This window comes from Galeopterus variegatus, unplaced genomic scaffold (assembly GCF_000696425.1).
Source record: "Galeopterus variegatus unplaced genomic scaffold, G_variegatus-3.0.2 Scaffold16, whole genome shotgun sequence".
Classification (NCBI taxonomy): Eukaryota; Metazoa; Chordata; class Mammalia; order Dermoptera; family Cynocephalidae; genus Galeopterus; species Galeopterus variegatus.
Genome location: NW_007726127.1, coordinates 657,530 through 678,853, shown reverse-complemented (window position 1 = coordinate 678,853; position 21,324 = coordinate 657,530). Strand labels below are relative to the sequence as shown.

Here is a 21,324-nt window from a genome sequence, read left to right as displayed (position 1 = left end):
GGAGCGCCGCTGCGCTCCCAAGTGCCGCACTCTACCGAGTGCGCCACCGGGCCGGCCCCTTCTCTTTCTTTTTAAAATAATTTTCCCCCTCTGGTAAGAAATACAGCATCTCATAGAATAAGACTTGTGTTAGAACTTCTGTGAAAGGGCTGGCCCGTGGCTCACTTGGGAGAGTGTGGTGCTGATAACACCAAGGCCATGGGTTCAGATCCCTATATAGGGATGGCCCGTGGCTCACTTGGGTGAGCGTGGTGCTGACAACACCAAGTCAAGAGTTAAGATCCCCTTACCGGTCATCTTTATAAAAATTAAAAAAAAAACTTCTGTGAATACCAGCTAAGAACAAGCCCAAGTCTCTCTGCGCAAGCTCTCTAGGCTGTTGCTACCCACTTCTCTTACCTTCATTTTCTCTCCAATTGTCTTGCTGCACAGGTTCTTCAGCTTGTTCAAGTTGTCTGCCCGAAATCTGCCTGAGAAAAAAGAACCCAATAATATGCCAAAGAAATGCACATAATTAAGAAACTCTCTTCTCCTGATTGTGGCTCCTTAGTATCGATCTTACTCAAGTACAAAATGCAGCCAGACCTGAAGGATCTGCCTCATGAAGTTGTAAAATCTTACAGCTCTAGAGCCCCAAGTTTAGTTGGCACATATTGGTGACTTCAACTATCCTCTGTATTTGGTGAAAAGGAAAAGGCCATTCTGAGATTGAAATTATACAGGTATCATAACCTGTACAACACCACTGTAGAGTAACATATCTGAGAAACTTAGAAGACACTCAAGTAACTGTAACCTGCCCAATTATCTTAAAACTCTTTTATCAGCACCGCACTCTCCCAATCTTAAAACTCTTTTAAAGAAACTATATGCTATGCATGGGAATCTAGAAAGAGGGCAATTGTGTTTTTTCCCCATGAACTTGGTTCATGTTTTTTTCCCCAACAACTAGAAATGGCTAATGTTATTCATTTGCTCTGACATAATGCTCATCTGGCAGCCTTGAGAATAATTTAGTCTCTTATAATTTGGTTTCTTTTGGTGAAGACAGTGCTCTAATCAGCCAACACGGTGGTCCAATTTTACATATTGGTATTGTGGTTCATCAGTGTAACTCTGATTAGCAAAGGTTGGACCTCTTCAATCTAAGCATTAGGGGCAATATGGTAAAAATCAAGCTTTTGAGAAGTAAAGTTGGTGACTAGAAATGAGATAGCACCTAGACATAACTACTTTTTAAAGCTTTGCCAATAAGCTTCCTTCTTTGATATCCCTTTAATTAAACTTTAGCACAAAATGATATAACTATCTTATCATTCACTTATTCACACTGACAAAATTATAGAGATGGAGAATAGATTACTGGTTGCCAGGTTTTAGACAGAGGAGAAAGGGAGTGGATCATAAAGGGATACCAAGAAGGATCTTTGTGGTGACGGAACAGTTGAGCGTGGCAGTGGTTACACAAATCTACACTTGTCATAAAATCACACTGAACTACACACACACACATGCATGTAAAACTGGTGAAACCTGAATAAAGTCTGTGAATTGTAACAATGTCAATTTCTTGGTTAGGATATTGTACTACAGTTATGTAAGATGTTAACATTGGGGGAAACTGGGTGAAGGGTACACAGGACCTCTCTGTACTATTTTTATAACTTTCTCTGAATCTATAATTATTTTATATTAAAAAATTAAATATTTTTAGACCTTCCTATTTGTAAGGCACCACGCTAGGTGTTGAGAATATAAAAGAAAATGAGGCAAAAAGCAGTATTATAACAATGCTACCCGTACTGGGCAGCTGCCAAAAAAAAAAATCTACTGTTCACTGTGTTATAACACCAAGGTAAAAGGTTTGGATCTGTATACTGGCCGGCCACCAAAAAACCCAAAAAATAACAATGTTGAATATTTCAATCAATGACTACAGCATGCTACGGTTTGTCCTCTCTGAAACTCATGTTGAAATTTGATTCCCATTGTGGTGGTGTTGGGAGGTGGGGCCTGACGGCGGTGTCAGGGTCATGGGCCTCTGCCCTGGTGGGTGGACTGGTACATCTATGGTGAGTGAGTTCTTGCTCTTAGACTGGATTAGTAGCTCCAGAGGGAATGGATTAGCTTCCACAGGAGGGGGCTATTATGAAGTGAGGACACCTCTAGTGTTTTGCTCCTTTTCACACGCTTCTGATTCCCCTTTGTCCCTTACCATATGATGCAGCATGAGGCTCCCACGGAAGCCAAGCAGATGCCAGCGCCATGCTCTTAGGCTTCCCAGCCACCAGAATTGTGAGCCAAATAAAACTCTTTCCTTTATAAATTACCCGGCCTCAGGTATTCTGTTGTAGCAATACAAAACAGACTAAGACATAGTATATCCCTCATTATCTTAAATTTCTTTCTTTCTTCTTCTTTTTCCTTTTTTTTTTTTGGCAGCTGGCCGGTACAGGGATTGAACCCTGGACCTTGGTATTATTAGCACCATGCTCTAACCAACTGAGATAACTGGCCAGCCTCATTATCTTTCATTTTTTTCATCAACGTTTTGTAGTTTTCAGTACTAGGGTCTTGAGTATCATTTATGAGATATATCTCTAGGTATCTGATACTTTTTAATTGTTACTTGTATATACAAATACCACTGATTGTGTATATTATATCCAGTGATCTTGCTAAAGTTATTTAATTTTTTTTTTTTTTTTGTCTTTTTTCGTGACCGGCAACGGATCGCAACCCTCAGTGTCGCGCCCGTACCAGACCGGGACCGGCAACGGGATCGCAACCCTCGGTGTTGCGCCCGCACCTCGCTCAGCCAGTGAGCAGCCATTCTGTATGTGGGATCCAAACCCTCGGCGGGAGCGCCGCCGCACTCCCAAGTGGCGCACTGTAGCAGTGCGCCACCGGGCCGGCCCCTAAAGTTATTTAATTTTAACAGTCCAGATTCTGCATACACAGTCAAATCTTCTGCAAATAATGACAGTTTTACTTCTTCCATTCCAATCTTTTATTTGTTTCTTGCCTTATATTATACTGTCTGGAACCTCCAGCAGCATGTTGATTAGAACAGTAATAATGGATATCCTTGTCCTGTTCCTAACCTCAGGGAGAAAGCATTCAATATTTCATTGTTAAGAAAGATGTTAGCTATGGGTTTTTCAGCAATTACCTATTATCAGATTAAGAAAGTTCCCTTCTATTTTTAGTTTGCTGTTTTTTTATCATGAGCAATTGGCTCTCACCTCTGATGGAAAAAAAATCATTGATCCCTATCTCGCACAATACACTAAAATTAACATGAGATGAGTCATATACCTAAATGTGGAAGGTAAAGTAATAAAACTTCTGGAAAAAAAACAGGGGAGTCTCTTCTGGAGCCTGGGATATAAAAAGATTTCCTAAACAGAACACAAGAAGCACAAATCACAAGAGTCAGTAAATTAGACTTCATTAAGATTAAGAACTCCTATTCATCATAAGACTGAAAGAGTGAAAATGCAATTCACAGATGGGGAGGAGAGATCTGCAGTATATGTATGTGACGCAAGTATTCTTGCATCTGGAAAACAAAGAATTCCTACATATCACTAAAAAAAGATGATTGACTAAAAATTGGTCAAAAGGAGGGCTGGCTGGTTAGTTCAGTTGGTTAGAGCACGGTGTTGGTAACACCAAGGTGAAGGGTTTGGATCCCAGTACTGTTGGCCACAGAAAAAAAAAAAAAAAAGATTGGTCAAAAGGTTGAACAGGCACTTCTCAAAACAGGCTATCCAAATGCCACCAAGCTTATGAAAAGGTGTCATCAAGAAAATGTAAATTAAAACCACAACAAGACACCACTATATACATACACCAGAATGGCTAAGATTAAAAAAGAACTGCCAATGCCAGGTATTGGAAAGAATGGGGAGAAACTGGAGCTGGACGTTGTTGGTGGGAATATCAATCACTACAACCACTTTGGAAAACTATTTGGCAATATCTACTAAATCCAAATATGTGCCTACCCTATGACCCAGCAATTCTACTCCTGGGCACATGCCCCACAGAAGCAGGTGTTTATGTCTACCAAAAGACACATAGAAAAATGTACATTTGTTCTCTCCACAAAAATGATAAGTATTTGAGGTGATGCATTTGTTAACTAGCTTGATTTAATTATTCTACATTGTACTCATAAATCATAACATCACTTTGTATCCCATAAATATACACAACTATAATTTCTTAATTTATAATTAAAAAAAAAGAATGTATATAGAAACTTATTCATAATGCCCTCAAACTGGTAACAACCCAATTTACCCCGCTGGCATTATGTAAATATGCCAGTAAAACTGATTGGCACATTTACACAATGGAGTACTGGACAGCAGTGAAAAAGAACCAACTACTGCTGTATATAACAACATGGATGGGGCCGGCCCGTGGCTCACTCGGGAGAGTGCGGTGCTGATAACACCAAGGCCCCGGGTTCGGATCCCATATAGGGATGGCCGGTTAGCTCACTGGCTGAGCGTGGTGCTGACAACACCAAGTCAAGGGTTAAAATCCCCTTACCGGTCATCTTTAAAAAAAAAAAAAAAAAAAAAAAACCCCAAAACATGGATGAATCTTATTGACATAATTTTGAGAGAAAGAAGCCATATACAAAAGTATATACTATATAAGTCCATTTATATGAAGTTCAAAACGAGGCAAAAGTAACTTATGATGATAGAGGTAAAAATACTGTCATCTTTGGAGGACGGACTGCCTGGGAGGAAGCATGAGGGAGCCTGCTGGAGTGCTGCCAATGTCTTAGAGCTTTTTAGATTTTTTTTTTTTTTTGGCAGCTGGCCAGTACAGGGATTAGAACCCTTGACCTTGGTGTTACAAGACCATACTCTAACCAAGTGAGCTAACCAGCTAGCCCAAATGTCTTAGATCTTGGCCTGAGTGATGGTTACATGGGTGTACGGATTTGTAAATGCATCAAGCTGTTCACTAAGATTTGTGTACTTTACTACATATATTACAGCTCAATAAAAATAAGTTTAAAAAGGGAACATATAAAAACGATATAATGCTGTAACAGAGATATATGAAATAGTATATGGAGAATACTAAACAAATGAGGTAGTGCTCCGGGAGCAGAGCTGGGTGGCAAAGAGGGCAGATGGAAGTGGGGACAGCACCCTGATGAGGAATATTCCAGGAAGAGGCAACAGTCGTGGAAGTGTGGAAGAGTATACAAGTAGTGTAACAAGGCTATCGCAAAGAGCGGGAGGCCATATGTGGGAGAGTGGTAGAAGATGAGTCTAGGAAGTCATGAGGGACTTTGTAAACGATGTGAAGAAATTTGGATTTTTATGCTTTAAGGCTGTACTGCCCAATATGGTAGCTTCTAGCCACATGTGAATATCATTAAGCATTTGAAATGTGGCTAGCCGAACTGAGACATGCTGTAAGTGGATTTTGAAGGCTTGTACAAAAAAGAAGAATGTAAAATATCTTAGTAATTTTAAAATATTGATCACATGTTGAAAGTATAATTTTTTGATATAAAGGTTAAATAAAATATACTACTAAAATTAATTTCGTCTGTTTCTCTTTATATTTTTCAGAGTGGCTACAAGTAAATTTACAGTTACACATGTGGCTCACATTCTATTCCTGTCAGACAGTGCTGCTCTAAGGCACTCTAAGGAGTGCCACGGCACAACTTAAGCCTGCAAGTGAACCAATCAGATATGTACTCTAGAAATATCACGTGCCCTGGGTGTGGCCTCCTACTTAGTGAGACTAGGGTGAAACTGGAAGTTAGAAAGTTATTCCAAAAAAAAGAAAAAGAAAAAAGAAAGAAAGCTATTCCAATTGAGAGGGCAAACAACGATAAACTCCTGGCCTAAGGCAAGGGCAGTAAAAGTTAACAGGAAATAACTTCAACTGAGGACGGGTCTGTTACCACAGTCCATTTAAAGGGCACTGTTATAACACCAAGGTCAAGAGTTCGGATCCCTGTACCAGCCAGCCACCAAAAAAAGAAAGAAAAAAATATTGGAAAGGGTTGTCAAGCAGAATAGAAGCAAACTAATAGATGCACTGTAAATAAACTACATCAACTGCCTTTCATAAAGAGTGTATAGTGCTCAGAACACAGAAGATATTCATGCATTGGCTAACCTTTATCAAGCCCTTACCAAGGATATACATGTGTATGTATGTATGTATGTCCCAGGTCCTGGGATACACGGATGAATAAAACCCAGTCCTTGTCCCTGAAGAACTCATCACATATCCACTTGTCTGATAAGGGACAAAACTTCCTACAGATGTGTACACTATACACAAGAGACTAGGTAACACAAGTAAAGTTATTTAGCAGTGGCTAATGGCTGCATTGATAAAAAAAAAATCTTATAGGGGCCGGCCTGTGGCTCACTCGGTAGAGTGCTGTGCTGATAACACCAAGGCCATGGGTTCGGATCCCATATAGGGATGGCCGGTTTGCTCACTGGGTGAGCGTGGTGCTGACAACACCAAGTCAAGGGTTAAGATCCCCTTACTGGTCATCTTTAAAAAAAAAAAAAATCTTATAATTCTGATTTCTGGTTCAGTAGAATAGTGCTCAGTCTAGTTTTATCCTAAACAAAAAATGTGGCAAAATTCAATTCCATTGCAACTAAAAACTTCATATTCAAGTGTGGAATCTCGCAATCAAACAAACTACCAATCAGAGTTCCTGAGACATACAGAATCAGCAGATAACTACAGTTAAAAACTCTTTTGGCACCTAGACCCTTATAAATTTAGGAAAATCAATTTTCCTAATAGAAATACATCACACTCTTGGACAGCGACCACCTTTGCAGTGTAGTCATAAACCTGGCTCTCAGCTGGTTGCAGACTTATTGCATCAGACAAAATGAATCACATGTGCTTGACAGCATTCGGCCAACCAGTGACCACTCCGGTTAATCTAGGCAGAGATTGACAGGAAGAGGGTTCTATGGTTTTATTTAGCTTCATGAAAGATGCTCGGATCTGTTCTGTTCTAGCTCAATTCTGCCAATGTCTTTCCCGGAAATTTCCCACAAATTACAATTAAATGTCCCAATAATTACAAGCTTTTTCTTGCCTAACTGCACGGAGAAGACTTCTGATTCTTAAAGGTATGCCCGTAGATCAGGAGAATGGCCCTCCCCAAAGCTCCGGGATCATTGCTTTCAACCAGGAGAGGCCTCCAAAGTGCCCAACTCCTTCTGATATGGATGGAGTGAACTTATTGTGCTGCAGATATAACTCAGTCTCAGGCCGAAGCCTTTGATCCTATCAAAACAGAGGAGACCACTCCGGCCTTGCTTTAGATCACAAAAAGACTGGGGGCGACCAAAGGTAAGTGTTAAGAAAGGGAAATCCCTCCAAGACTCCTGCCCTGGCTTTCTTCTGCCTACTCAAGGGGCAGGAGGGTTTGACAGCTCTCGATGCGCATGCGCCAAGCTCCTTTCCCAGCCGCGCAAGCACAGATCGGCGCTGAGCACGCGCGGAAGGCACAGCGCGCCGCCGCGTCGGAGGGTAAAGTGAGCCGACCCCAGCTTCCAGGCTATGTTTTGAGGAATAAGGAGGACCTCGGAGCCACTACAGCCTGGGAGGAGGTGTCTGGCGAGGGGTGGAAGCTGCAGCCTCAGCAGAGGTGACCGGATTCGAGAGATTAAGTTGGGTTAGGATGAGGGGGATACCCCGCGCGTCCCGGTACTTACATCGTCGCCACTCGCTGTCTGCCTTCACTAGCTGGTCTACTAGTCCTGGGTCCTTGAAGCGCTTCTCTTGCGTCTCTCGGATGAGGGCTGGGTCCCCTCCTTTATCCACACGAAACAAATCCAGATCCAGCACCATCTTCTTTTATCCCGGGCCAACACTCAAGGAAACGAAGACCGTACCGCAGAGGCCAGCCTGTGACCGACGCACTGCGCAGGCGCGCCGACCAGCCCTCCCTGCGCAGGCGCGGAGGGTGCGTGCGGGCGCCGCCTCCCGGCCTGAATCGGCTGTGCTGGAGGCGGGGACGCGGGGCCGGGGGAGAGTCGAGTGGGTCGGCGTGGGCTTCTGCTGCTTGTGCCTTCTCCCCAGCGGTGCCTACCTCTGTGTGGGATGTTTATCGTCCCACAAAGGTGGGAGTGCCTCAGTTTCCTCCTCATGTTGAAGGGTGTTTCTCAGGCTAGGCAGAGGCCTTCCCCCTGGTCCCTGGCTTGGAGGCTGGTGCCTCCGGCAGAGGGCAGAGGCCGGTTTTCCTCTTACAAGGTTGAGTCCTTCAGCTGGACCCTTTCCGTGAACTTCTGCTCTCTTCAGCTTGATACAGAGTATGGCTACATATTTTAGTCCCAGGGTCACCTCAACTCAATATTCCTGCTTTCCTGCCTTAGAGCTGGATACTTTTCTTAATCTGATTATTGGATAAACCAAGTTGTCCCTTTACCAGTCCTTAAGATCATAGGGTTGGGAAAATGCAGATGGAATCTTTTAGAGAGAGACTTGAGGACAGCCTTTCAAGGGCACAATATTTAGCAGATTTTAAGGCAGTACTAGGTGTTGAGTCTTGGGTCTATTTGAAAGTCCCTTGAACAAAGATTAAATCGTACTTTTTTTTTTTTTTTTTTTAAAGATGACCGGTAAGGGGATCTTAACCCTTGACTTGGTGTTGTCAGCACCACGCTCACCCAGTGAGCGAACTGGCCATCCCTATGTGGGATCCGAACCCAGGGCCTTGGTGTTATCAGCACCGCACTCTCCCGAGTGAGCCACGGGCCGGCCCTTAAATCGTACTTTGATTTTATAACATTCATACCTTTACAATGAAACATTCTGATTGCTGATTGCAACCAAAGTTATCAAAGAATCTCTCTGATAACAAAAGATTATTTGAAATATTTGGGAATAGGTAGTCTGAAGGGGAACTTGAGCTGTTAGCCTAATAATTCCATATCTTTTCATCACCCTGTCCCGTTTTGAAATATTTTTATCTAATGAACATGATTTTTTTTTTTGTCTTTTGTCTTTTTTCCGTGTCCGGCAACGGATCGCAACCCTCAGTGTTGCCCCCGCACCGGACCTGAGACCGGCAACGGGATCGCAAGCCTCGGTGTTGCTCCCGTGCCTCGCTCAGCCAGTGAGCGGCAGCCGGTCTGCATGTGGGATCCGAACCCTCGGACGGGAGCGCCGCCGCGCTTCCCAAGCGGCGCACTCTCCAGTGCGCCACCGGGCCGGCCCCCTAATGAACATGATTTTTAAAAAAATAATAATTCATTTTCCTTTTTTGTAAATCAGGTATTTATGGCTGCCAACTAGATATTCTGATCAGCAGGAAATAACCAGTGTTATTACAGTGAATAATTCCTGCCAGAAGCTAACACAGAAACAAATCAACATAAAGCTTTAGTTATGGAGTGGTGGTGTGAAGCTCTAATACCTTTGGATGTGTGGTTTCTGTTATCCCTTAGTACCAAGAATAGTTCTTGGGTGCTGCCTCTGAGCACTCTAGGGCTCAAGGACCCCTAGCTAGAAAACTGAGCTAGGCCAACCCTTTTATTTTCTGTATGAGGAAACTGAGGCCCAAGGAAGTTAAGCGATGTCACCAAAACAAGGACACAGGTAAGTGTCTAAGATAGTATAATGTTTGGGCTTCCTTATCTGAAGTCAGGGCCTTGAGGAACTTAGGTAGAATATGTGGCTTTTCTTATAGGGCAGAGACCATTGAGTATTTATATCTTTATCCCCACGGGAGCTAGCACAAAACATTATACATAGTAAGTGCTTATTACATCCTTGTTGGATGAGTGAATTCCAACCCATTAGCTGCCTAGGGAGAATGAACACCTGCAGCGAGAGAGCAGCTGGCCAGTAAGTCTATCAACCTCTTTAACATGTTCCTTCTTTGTCTCTTGACATTTCCCCCCTCACACTCCCCATACTAAACTTTTTCCTTGCCTCTGAATCTTATTGTATGAGCTCCTTTTACATGGCAGTCCCTCCCTCCTCTCTTCCTCCTAACTGGCTAATTCTCCTTCCTCCAGGAAGTCTTCTCTGACATCCTCTTCACCCCTCCCCCCAATTGGTCAGGCTCCCTTCTGGTTTCCCACAGTACAGTGGTATTTATTATACTGTTTCAGGAGGAACTGACAGCCCAGTTTCTGCTCTGAGCTGCCCACTCTCTTCTATGGACAGACACAGTAACAAAGGAAGTTTATGTTGCTGTCATTGGGTTACTAGGGGAAACCTTTAAAATTAGCATGGGTCAGGGAAAGCTGCCAGGACCTGAGGGAGACATTAATCCAGCCTCTCCCTTTGGTAGCATTGGAGTGAGGTTCAATTCGCCCACTACACTGTATCATACAGGGAATTGCATTTTATGTGGGATTGTTAACTTCAGCACCAATAAAAAATTAGTTGATATGTAATTTTTTTTGGCGGGGGGGCTGGCCAGTACAGGAACAAAGTTAGTTTATATAGCTATTGCTTCCTGATTAATGTCAAGTGAAAAATTAGTTTATATTCGGGCCGGCCCGGTGGCGCACTGGATAGTGCGCCGCTTGGGAAGCGCGGCGGCGCTCCCGTCCGAGGGTTCGGATCCCATGTACAGACCGGTTCCCGCTCACTGGCTGAGCGAGGCGCGGGAGCAACTCCGAGGCTTGAGATCCCGTTGCCGGTCCCCGGTCCGGTACGGGGGCAACACTGAGTGTTGCGATCCGTTGCCGGACATGGAAAAAAGATAAAAAAAAAGACAAAAAAAAAAAAAAATTAGTTTATATTCCAAATTCTCCTTGGATAGTTCTTTATTTTTTTTTTCCTTTTTGTCTTTTTTCGTGACTGGCAACGGATCGCAACCCTCAGTGTCGCGCCTGTACCGGGCCGGGACCGGCAACAGGATCGCAACCCTCGGTGTTGCGCCCACACCTCGCTCAGCCAGTGAGTGGCCAGTCTGTATGTGGGATCTGAACCCTCGGCGGGAGCGCCGCCGCGCTCCCAAGCGGCACACTGTAGCAGTGTGCCACCGGGCCGGCCCTCCTTGGATAGTTCTTAAATTATCCATAAACTTTTGTATTCCAACACTACATCAGTTTCTGTACCTCTTCAATAGTCATTGCTTGCTCTGTGGTTCTCAATTATTATTATTATTGTTATTATTATTATTATTATTTTATTTATTTATTTTTTTAAAGATGACCAGTAAGGGGATCTTAACCCTTGACTTGGTGTTGTCAGCACCATGCTCTCCCAAGTGAGCTAACTGGCCATCCCTATATGGGATCTGAACCCACAGCCTTGGTGTTATCAGCACCACACTCTCCAAGTTGAGCCTGTGGTTCTCAATTATTAAGTGTGTTAAGGTTTAAAACAAGTCCTGAGTATCTTCTTGCCTGGTCACCTGACAATGTGTCACTTCTTTGTCAGTGATTATGAAAACTTAAAACCATTCACACATCGCCCCAGCCCCTAACCCTTAATTTCAAGTTTGATTTTGTCTGTCTCTTGTTTATTGCATTGGAATCCTGCACTGTATACAGTCATATTGTGTTTCTGTTGCTTATAACAAAATACTTGACACTGGTTGATTTATAAAGAAAATGAAATTTATTGCTTATGGTTTCAGAGGCTACGAAGTCCAAAGCCCGGGGAACACAGCTGATGAAGGTCTTGGTGGTGACAACAATGATGGCAGGGTATCACATTGTAAAAATGGCAGAGCAGAGAGAGCAGAGACTTTCTCATTAACTCTCTTTTTAAAGCCCTCCGAACCACGCCCATGACCACCATTTTTAATCCATTCATTACTGCATGGTCCTACAATCTAATCATCTCTTCAAGGCCCCACCTTTCAATTACCATAATAGGATTTCCTACCCTCTTAACACTGTCACCGTGGGAGTCAACTTTTGGGGGGACATTCAACCCAAGGAAATGGTTAAATTCGTGAAAATTAACAGCATTACTTCCAAGTAATTGTTTTTTCAATATTGTATCCCAGTGGGTGAGCCAGGGAAAGTTTCACAATGGGGTGACTTTGAAGGCTGGATGGGATCTGTCAGGTGAAAAGGAAGGGGAGGGGCAAGAACTGAGGCGAGAGCATATACTAAGTCAGAGGCAGGGAAGAGTTTATGCTTGAGGAACAGTCAGAAGCTCAGTGTAAGTTAGAGGATAAGCAGCGTGGGGAGAGAGCAGCAGGGTGGGCTGTTAGGGACCCTGTCAGGCATGTTACTGAACCTGTTGGAGACACAGTTTCTTCCTGTCGTGATGGAACAGTACCTGCCTCTAGGGGTGGTCTGAGAACCAAGGGAGACTACCATGAAAGTGCTTAGTACAGGCCTGACACAAGGAGATGCCAAAGTAACACAAGTTTCCTTTCTTACTTTCCTTCTTAGAGTTTGGACTTTATCCAATAAGCAGGGGTGAGATTCAAAATATGTAACCACCAGTACAACCCAGGTATCACCCTATCAAAATAGATGTGGGTCCTAAACAACAAATCTTGTAGTACAGATGGGTGCCTGCTGATGATCCGTCCTGCCTGACAGCAGTAAGGAACCATCAGAGATTTTTGCACATTTGAACACCATGGATGTCCTAGAAAAAGAACTCTGGCTGCAAACTGGGGGAAGGTTGACTACAGGAGAGACACTGGAAGAAGAGAGGCCCATTTAAAGGCTAAAAATTACTTGAAGACCCTGATAGAGAACACCTGGCACTTGGTGCCATTCAGACTGAAAAGTCTGTGAAGTCCCAAACTCATCTAGCTGAGAAAATTCTTTTTGGGGGTGAAGTGTCCCCAGCTAGAGTGAGGGAAAATACTGACATAGGAAAAATCCAGCAACCCTGGGAAATGTTAGGTCCTTGATATCCTCTAGGATTTTCTCCATATCTAGTCTTTATTAATCCATCCCATAGCCAAAGAAGCTAAGTTTACTTATATTTGTGGATGTATTATGTGGCTGGCTCATGCTACCCTAGAGAAACCTGAACTGGAAGGGAAGGGAGCTAACATGCCAGGTGTTCTATGAATTATCTCTTTTGACCCTCACTCAGTCTTGGGAGATAAGGTATCATTAGATGCACTTTATTATTGTGGAAACTGAGGCTTTGGTCATTGACTGATTCCTCAACAGGTGGTGAGAGGCTTCTAGCCTAGGTCAGTCTTGCTCCAAAGTCTGCTCTTTACTCTGTCTTCCTGGGCATCTGGAATCCTTCTCCTCTTCAGTTTAAGCTTCAAAGACTGTTACCATTTTCCATTTACACATCCAGTCACCCAACTCATGTTCAAGAAAAACAACTTGAAAGGTATATTTTATTTCACAAAAAAATGTGACATGCAATACCCACCCCTCTAATAAACTATAAATGCTTGGATTACAGAGCAAAAAGAAAATCCAACTAGTCCTGATGAGACAAAAATTTGATTTCACAAAGCTGAAAAATCCGTTACAAAGTCTCTGTTGTATAAATATAGTCATTCTTATCTTTAAGAGAGTCAGACCAAAAAAAAGTTTTGTTGGCATAAGAAATCCCCTGGTCCTTGAATATACCACAGTCTTCATTTGTATTCCCAGCCAAATACAGGTGAATGACTACAGGATGAGAGTTATTTGTGTGCTCTAGGACTCTAGGTAACCAAATGGGATTTAAACATTTTATCCCCTGTGTTCACACTCCCTCTCCCAACAGTTTGAGCAAACCCCTATAGCCCTTGGTCAAGGGTTAAAGCCTTTCTCCCAGAGAAAATCTAACATGTATCAGTTCTAAAATGGATGCACAACTCTGTGAGTATATTAAAAGCTATTGAATTGTATGTTTTAAATGGATGAATTGTATGGTATATGAATTATATCTCAAAGCTGTATAAAGAAAATTTCAGGGCCGGCCCGTGGCTCACTCGGTAGAGTGCGGTGCTAATAACACCAAGGCCCCGGGTTCGGATCCCACATAGGGATGGCCGGTTCGCTCACTGGCTGAGCGTGGTGCTGACAACACCAAGTCAAGGGTTAAGATCCCCTTACCGGTCATCTTTTTAAAAAAAAAAAAAAAAAAAAAAAAATTTCTGACATGTCTAAGTTGCTAGGGAGTGATGGATGACCCTGACAGCATAACTCAGGAGTTCCTGACAGGTCACAGGAGAGACCTGTAGAAGTGAGCACAGTAAGGGGTAGTAAAAAGGAGATCCTTAAAGTATTGTGTCTAAATCAATGGAATTTGAGGTTGCTCTGGGGGCACTCAGTTTCAAGATGTCAGAATAAAGAAGCCAAAGGGGTATGTACTTTTTCCTACTGCTTTCAGGATAGTCTAAGGACCTTCTTTGGCCTTTGTCAGAAAAGAAAATCATTCAGCGGGAAGTCAGGTGCCAAGGTGTTGCTGAGTCTACAGAAGACTTTAGGCTGGAGCTACATATCACCATTTGTTGGGGGAAATTCCAATATGGCCACAGGTTCTGAGATCCTGCCTCCCATAAAAATAGCGAGAATTTGGATACTCAAAGAGAAGCTTCTAGAATTATTGACCCAGAGGGACTCCATGCCATCACCGATGCTATTGATGGCCAGAAGTCATGGCACAGCTCCTGTTCTGATTGACTCTTGTTGCCAGGACAGCAATGGCTAGTCAGATGAGCAAACCACTTTGTGGCAGACAGACCACTTAGAATTACCGTCTCCATTCTATACCTATCATATGGTCACCAAGTAATCACTGGAGAAAGAACAGAGGCACAAACCATGGGCAACTGGGGCTTGACAAAGGAATGGTCATTCTAGCCTGATAGGGAGGGAGGGGAAATTGCCAATGGCAGAAAGAAAAAGGTAATTTAAAGTCTTGCTCTGGTTTTTCCATTCTAGATACTTAAAATTCATTGATTATGGTTGGTGTAAAAATGGGAAAAAGGGGTACAGAGGACACCCAATCCACTCACCTTTCAAAAGGAATATTGCCAGAAATTGGAACCAGATGTCTTAATTTTTTTAGCACACAAAGGAAATGAGAACAGGAAAAAGGGAAGGATACGTCTTTTCAAGTATCCCAGTTTGGTGAACGCCTTGTTAAACTGCCCTAGCCTTCCCTCCTTGAAGACTGGTCTGATTCTGCAGCTGGAGTATGTGCCTGCAATTCAATTCCTTATTTAACCGGTCTGGAAGTTATTTACTCCATGGCTGAGTGGATGGGTTAAGCTTAGAAGCAGATATTATGGCCACCTCAGGTCCATGCTATTGTGGGCTGGATCCCCCAGTATGGCCCCATTAAAATCTCAGCCTCCTTGTGTTCTTTTAAATTAAGATACCCCGTGTTGTGATATGGCCCAAGACTCTAGGACCGGGGCACTCAAGGGTGGGGAATTTTCCTTACTTGTAGGGGTTTGCCATCTCTGTGGGTAAAAGCCAACAGAGGGTAAAGTTAGAACATCCGAGTTTGGGGGCTTACCTGGTTCTCTTTAGTGTCATAGGGAGATGGTGGGAGGTAAAAACAAAAACAAAAAAAATGAGGAGAATAGATCCACCAGGGCTTTAGGCATTTTCTCAATGCACTTTTTCCTTTGGCTTCAGTAAGAATATTTATCACTTACTTAAAAGAAGGGAATGAGGTACCTGGTTTAAAAAGCAAAACAAAGGGCCAGCCCGTGGCTCACTTGGGAGAGCGTGGTGCTGACAACACCAAGTCAAGGGTTAAGATCCCCTTACTGTTCATCTTTTAAAAACAAAACAAAACAAAAAACCCTTCCTTATTGCCTCTCTTTGTGCTTATCAAGCCTTTTCTCATCCAGGCCTTACTCGCCCTGCCCTCAGACCATCTAATATACTCAGTTTGAGCTGATTATCCAGGAGAAATTAATCCAGGCTCCATGAAGATTGTCCATCAGGGAACCCTGAGACCCTCCTCACCCAGCCTCTCTCCTAAAGAGATCATGAGCTAAGGGCACATGATAAGGAAAACTCCCAGATGTTTCTGCCCTCAAGTAAGAGGAAAGAGGAAGTAGTTTCTGTACTTAAGAAGAGAGAAATATTTTCATTCCAGAGCTATGAGAATTATGGGCAGACGAAGCTATGGCTCTGGCGGCTGGACCGTTTGGGGAAACAAGATGCAAGCAAGGGAATGTTATACAAAGCATGGGTGTATTTGGCATATTTGGGGCAAGCAGAAAGGAGGGTTTGGGTACTCTATTAAAAAAACAAAGATCTGAAATTCAAACTTCTTCTGTTAAGGCCACAGTGAAGAGATTTCCAGCCGTGGGTGTTCCAGGAGGCTGGCTCCCAAATCGCCACAGGCTCACAAGGTGATGTCCAAGGCGAGAAGGCAGGGGAGGCAGGGCGGTGCCTCTCACAGGTCCATGTCTGGGCCTCCTGAGGATGTCTTCAATGGCACTGAGTCAAATCCATCAGGAGTCCTCTGAAAGAGATGGTGACAGGAGCTGGCTGCTGCACAGGGGCAAGTTTGGGGGACAAAGGAACACTTATGGAATTCCTGTTTTCAGTGGCTTTGTGGAAACACAGAAATGAGATACCCTCTATTCTTCTTGCTCCCTGCAGCGTCAGTCAGAAAATAAGAAAAACCTTAAAAATCCCTTGCTTTGCATCTTTGCTAAATTCTAGAAGTCTCAGTATGCTCAAGGGTCCCAGGGTGAACTGTTCTATTGTTAAAAAACATCAAGGACTAAAGAGGCCAAGGGAGTCCCCCCGGCAGGTCAGCACAAAGGGAACAAGTTTTGGCAATCTGGACACCTAGCCGCCATCCTTTCTTCATCATCCCTCTGGTCCTCTCCTCCCTCTCACCACCCTCCCCACCCACACTTGTTTGGATGAAGTGGTTTAGGGCCATAGTCAGGGTGGGTGCTGCAGAGTGGGGCTGCAGAGGGCTGTAGCCCTGGAGGAGGGGCTTGGATGCTCTCTGCTGGCCCCACGCCCAGCGCCAGTGTTGTCTGTATTGCATTTATGAACTTCACACTCACTCACCACCACAGAGAGCCAACCCTCCCAGCTCAGAGTTGCTCAGTGCTGAACAGCTTAGACTTAGCTGTGACTCAGCCTCCATAGGATGGGGCCCAGATACCTGGGGGACAGCACCCTCCACTGGTCAAAGGAGAGCCTCACTTGTATCACAGTTGATCCTAGCGATCATTTCTTCCCCCCTCCCCCCCCCAAAAAAGTGGGGGAAGGGTGATCCTTACAATATGGATGGTTCAATACTCTTTTAAAACGCCCAAACAGTCCACCAACTGGTGTGCATGTTGGGAGAGAAGGAGCCTGGTCAAGAGCAACCTTGGGCCCCAGGGGAAAGAGTATTAGTGTGGAAATACAGAAGGCATGACTTTCAGGGTGGGAGAGTAGAATACCACGAAGAGTAGGGAGCAGAGTAGCAGTCCCTGAACAGTGCAGGGCCATTCAGTGTCCTAGAAGTGGTGTCTTCTCCAGTCCTCCAGGCTGACCTGAGTGCATTGGCCAGGCCTCCTACCTTGGAGGTAAATGATTTGATCTTCCCAAAGAGGGACCTCTTGCTGGCAAAGATGAGATCATCTTCCACATCCTCGCCTTCCATGATGGCACAACTGTCAGCTGCTGGCAGGTCGCAGTCCTTGAGGGTAGCATTCATCACCAGCTTGGAGTACTTGTACTCCAGTCTAGGAAACAGGAGGATGGGAAAGACAAGACACCGAAATGTAGGAATGAGGAGGAACGAGGGTGAGAGGTTGGGCTATAAAGAGATACTCCCATGCCATGGGTATGGAAACTGAAGAACAGCAAAATGGCATTAGGGCTGGGCATATAGAGAGAATCCTGGTTCCCAGTTCAGAGATCAGTTTCAGTGATCTCAAAGCTTAATAAAAATATCGAAACCTTGGGCCGGCCCGTGGCTCACTCGGTAGAGTGCGGTGCTGATAACACCAAGGCCGCGGGTTCGGATCCCATATAGGGATGGCCGGTTTGCTCACTGGCTGAGCGTGGTGCTGACAACACCAAGTCAAGGGTTGAGATCCCCTTACCGGTCATCTTTTAAAAAAAAAAAGAAATATCGAAACCATAAAGCCAATGTTTGTATTGCTAATAATTAATAACAAATTTAGGATATCTTTTTCTTTTGAGAATCTAACAGCCATTTATAGACTGCCACATGGTACCAACCCTGTTCAGAAGTTAGGATGATCAAGACATACACTGGATAAGTGGCTCAACAAGTCTCCAGCCAGAGTCACAGGGTCTGTGGCCAACTCCATTAATTTATACTCTCAGATGTTCTGTTTGCTCAATGATCTACTCCAGTCCATCCCCAAACTCTAATACCCCATCATGTACTTTTGATTCTTTTTCCAAAAGTAGCAGGTCAAGACGGTGAGCAGGATGGCAGTACAGGTGCCTGCAGAGATACCCACTTTCAGCCAGAAATCTATTGTTTTGCAGATGGTGACTCTCTGCTCAGGCAGGGAGATGCCACCGGAGCATAGCTTTGGTTCTCGCCACACGTAAGCAGTCTTCTGTTGGCAAGAAAAACAAGGAACTCAGATCTCACATTCCTTTCTCTCCTGGGAAGTCCCCATTCAGAGGGAAACTTACCTGCACCCCAGCCACACAGCTGCTGATGATAGCGTGGTAGTCAGCAACTGAGCAGAGTGGGCAAGCGGCCATGCTCTCCCACAGGAAGTGGAAGTTACAGCCATCACAGGTGCCATCGGAGCACGTGCTAGCAAAGCAAAAAGGAGACCTGAGCTCCCACTCACTGGGCCAGTGGGGAAGATCTGGTTGGAGGCCTCTGGTTGTCTCATAGCTTGCCTGATTCATCCTCTCCCTGCCCAGATTGTTAGCCCTACCAGGATCCTTCCAACTAGCTCTCAACACTGGTTTTGATTTTCAAGTTTCCTGATGATAAGAGGCCTTCCCAGCCTCTACTAGGCTCCCCACCCTCTGCCCATTTATGTTTCTGCTGACATCAGATGAGAGCTAATGTAGGGTGCCTGAGCTCTAGCATGGATGTTCTGTCAACCCCTGAGAGGCTCTTGTCTTCCCCATGGACATGTGACATTTTGCATTTTGATACAGCTTCCAGGGGTGAAGGGGGTTGGAGTTGATGTGGGATTCGGGAATGGACTTCCGATCATGGATATCTGTAAAGTTTACAATGGCAAGAACTTTACTATGAAGTTTACAACGGCAAGAACAGGGATTTTACACTCCCACACCACTGCTCAGTCAGCTTTGTTCCCCTGATCAGTTACTGTTTAGGAGCAGCATTCCCAAACTGTCTTCCTCAAGACACTAGTACCCATCAAGGTGTTAGTTGGTGATATGTGGGGGAAAAAAGAAGGAAGGTGGTATCCTGCGGTCATGTTAATTTGGAAATTCTTGATTTAGTGCACTCAGCTATGAAACTCAGAATTGTATCTTTTAGTTGCAAGAGATTCCTAGGACCCCTAAACCTTTACTAATTCTAATAACAGCCAGACACCACAAGAAGTCCTAAAGTCTCACTGTCTCATTTAATCCTCACACAACTCCTTTAGGGAACTTATTATGATGCCCATTTTACAGATAAGGAAAAAGAAACATAGAGAAGATAAGAAATGTATCCACGATAACATAGCTAGTAAGTGGAGAATCTGATTCAAATCTGGCTCTCAGCTCAAGTTGTTAGCTGTTGTGCTATGCAGCTGACACCATAATGGGAATGTGGAAGTAGTTTTGACTCTTCCTTCTGCCCCATTGAGGGTTTGGGGACATGACTGTGCCCCAAGAGCCCATTAATGGATTTCAAACTATTTTCTCTTTTTCAGTAATCTCTGGCTCTTGGGATGGAATGAGTCCAAGGAAAGGAGACTTTGGCCTTTGTTATACCCCTTTGTAAGGCTTACTGTGGCATCAGTATACTTCCAGGAACAGTTTTGAGTGGATTGCATCTGATGCGAATGGTGGTTGATCTCCCAGAACTGCAAGACTGGGTCACATCATTGGACCTGCAGAGAAAGCGAGCCCCCGTGGGGGGACAAGTCACCCAACCATGTTATTGGAGAGCCATTAAGTGAAGTCAACATAGAATAATTCCTTTGCTGGATAAGTCAGGACTTGGGCTCTAGCCTGACACACAAGGAGTGCATAGGCCTTGGTTTACATATGGAAAGAATGGGAATCAGGAGATCTAGTCAAGGGGAAACACACTGGTCTAGGAAAGGCATGGCTAGCATACACCGGAGCCTCCTTAGGCTGGAAGGGAGGTCTTCTGTAGATCAGCCAATGTTTCTCCCTGCCTCCAGGGCAGACTTGCCCTAGCAATACCCAAGAAGCTGGGATCATGGAACACCCAGCCTTTATCTATCATGACTGGGCAGATCTCCTAGACCTCAGACATGTTCTGGCTTTATAAGTAGTAGGTGGCTATGGAGGGAGGGATGCCACAGAAGTAGTGGAGGAGTCCTAGGTTTCACTTGCATTAACCTGGCTGCTCATCTTCACCTATAAAAGAAGATCACGTCCGGTATTCCCAAGGACTCCGGGTGGAAAAGTTCAGCTGGGGAGATGATTCCATCCAGAGTCATATCTGTTGTCACCCCTGCCAAATTAGAGCTCCTAATTAGTTCTCACTAACAGCATTAGCTGGCAACCACTTCAATTCTTTCAATACCTGACAACATCCAATCTTACTTCATCTCATCACATCCCAGAATGGCTCATTAATGGGTGAACCAAAAGTTTGTCAGAGGCCCCAAGGGCACTCGGAACACAGGATGGACTAGAAAAGAGAGGTCAGGAGGTTGGGCCCCTCATAGGGGCCTTTTACCTGCCAGCCTGGTAGCCTCACTCTCTCTTACACACACACGCATGCACATACACACTCAGACAAGGATGGAGCAGCTGTATTACTCACCAATAAGTCGATCGGCAAGGCTGACGGGCTGTGAGGACACCCCAGCCTTGTAGCCTGTCACCTCTGAGGGAATGATGACTGCCTGGCAGATGTAGGCTGTGATGGATTTGGAGAAACCTGACTCACCCTCAGGAATCCGGAGGTCAGTGACATTGTCGGTGCATGTGGACATTTTCTTACCCTGGTTGTGGGGATGATGATATGGGAGGAAGAAATGGGAAAAGGCGAATGAGCACAGAGGAATTCCTAACAGGGAACAGTTTTTTCACATCTAAAATTTCAGCCTTCCAATGTATGTTGTGGTGGAGTGATTAATCCCAGGTCTAATGACAAAACATTTAAATAATTTAAAAAAAAAAGAAAAAGAAAGAAAAGCTAAAAATAAAGCCTAGGTGTCCTAGGGTTTGGAACTCTGCCCCAAACACTGGGATCCCCAGTTTTTTTGTTTCTTTCTCCTTCAGT

At 44.3% G+C, this 21,324-nt stretch overlaps 2 protein-coding genes across 4 annotated transcripts in view; both read right to left on the bottom strand.

Moving 5' to 3' along the window:
* SARS (seryl-tRNA synthetase) overlaps positions 1-7,991 on the bottom strand; it is a 22,074-nt gene extending 14,083 nt beyond the window's left edge. The window contains exons 1-2 of one of the 2 annotated variants that reach the window (XM_008566413.1): positions 7,746-7,991; positions 400-470 (exon numbers count right to left, since the gene is read on the bottom strand). In XM_008566413.1, coding sequence (XP_008564635.1) covers positions 400-470; positions 7,746-7,881 — 207 coding nt within the window. In that variant the 5' untranslated portion in view covers positions 7,882-7,991. The remainder of the gene's footprint in view (positions 1-399; positions 471-7,745) is intronic. The other variant, XM_008566419.1, reaches the window with a different exon arrangement.
* A 6,056-nt stretch (positions 7,992-14,047) lies between these two features.
* Positions 14,048-21,324, bottom strand: part of KIAA1324 (KIAA1324 ortholog) — a 97,958-nt gene continuing 90,681 nt past the window's right edge. For both annotated transcript variants that reach the window (XM_008566406.1, XM_008566399.1), the window contains 7 exons: positions 20,863-21,043; positions 20,451-20,547; positions 19,853-19,954; positions 18,561-18,687; positions 18,303-18,481; positions 17,464-17,629; positions 14,048-16,401 (listed from right to left, as the gene is read on the bottom strand). In XM_008566406.1, coding sequence (XP_008564628.1) covers positions 16,333-16,401; positions 17,464-17,629; positions 18,303-18,481; positions 18,561-18,687; positions 19,853-19,954; positions 20,451-20,547; positions 20,863-21,043 — 921 coding nt within the window. In that variant the 3' untranslated portion in view covers positions 14,048-16,332. The remainder of the gene's footprint in view (positions 16,402-17,463; positions 17,630-18,302; positions 18,482-18,560; positions 18,688-19,852; positions 19,955-20,450; positions 20,548-20,862; positions 21,044-21,324) is intronic.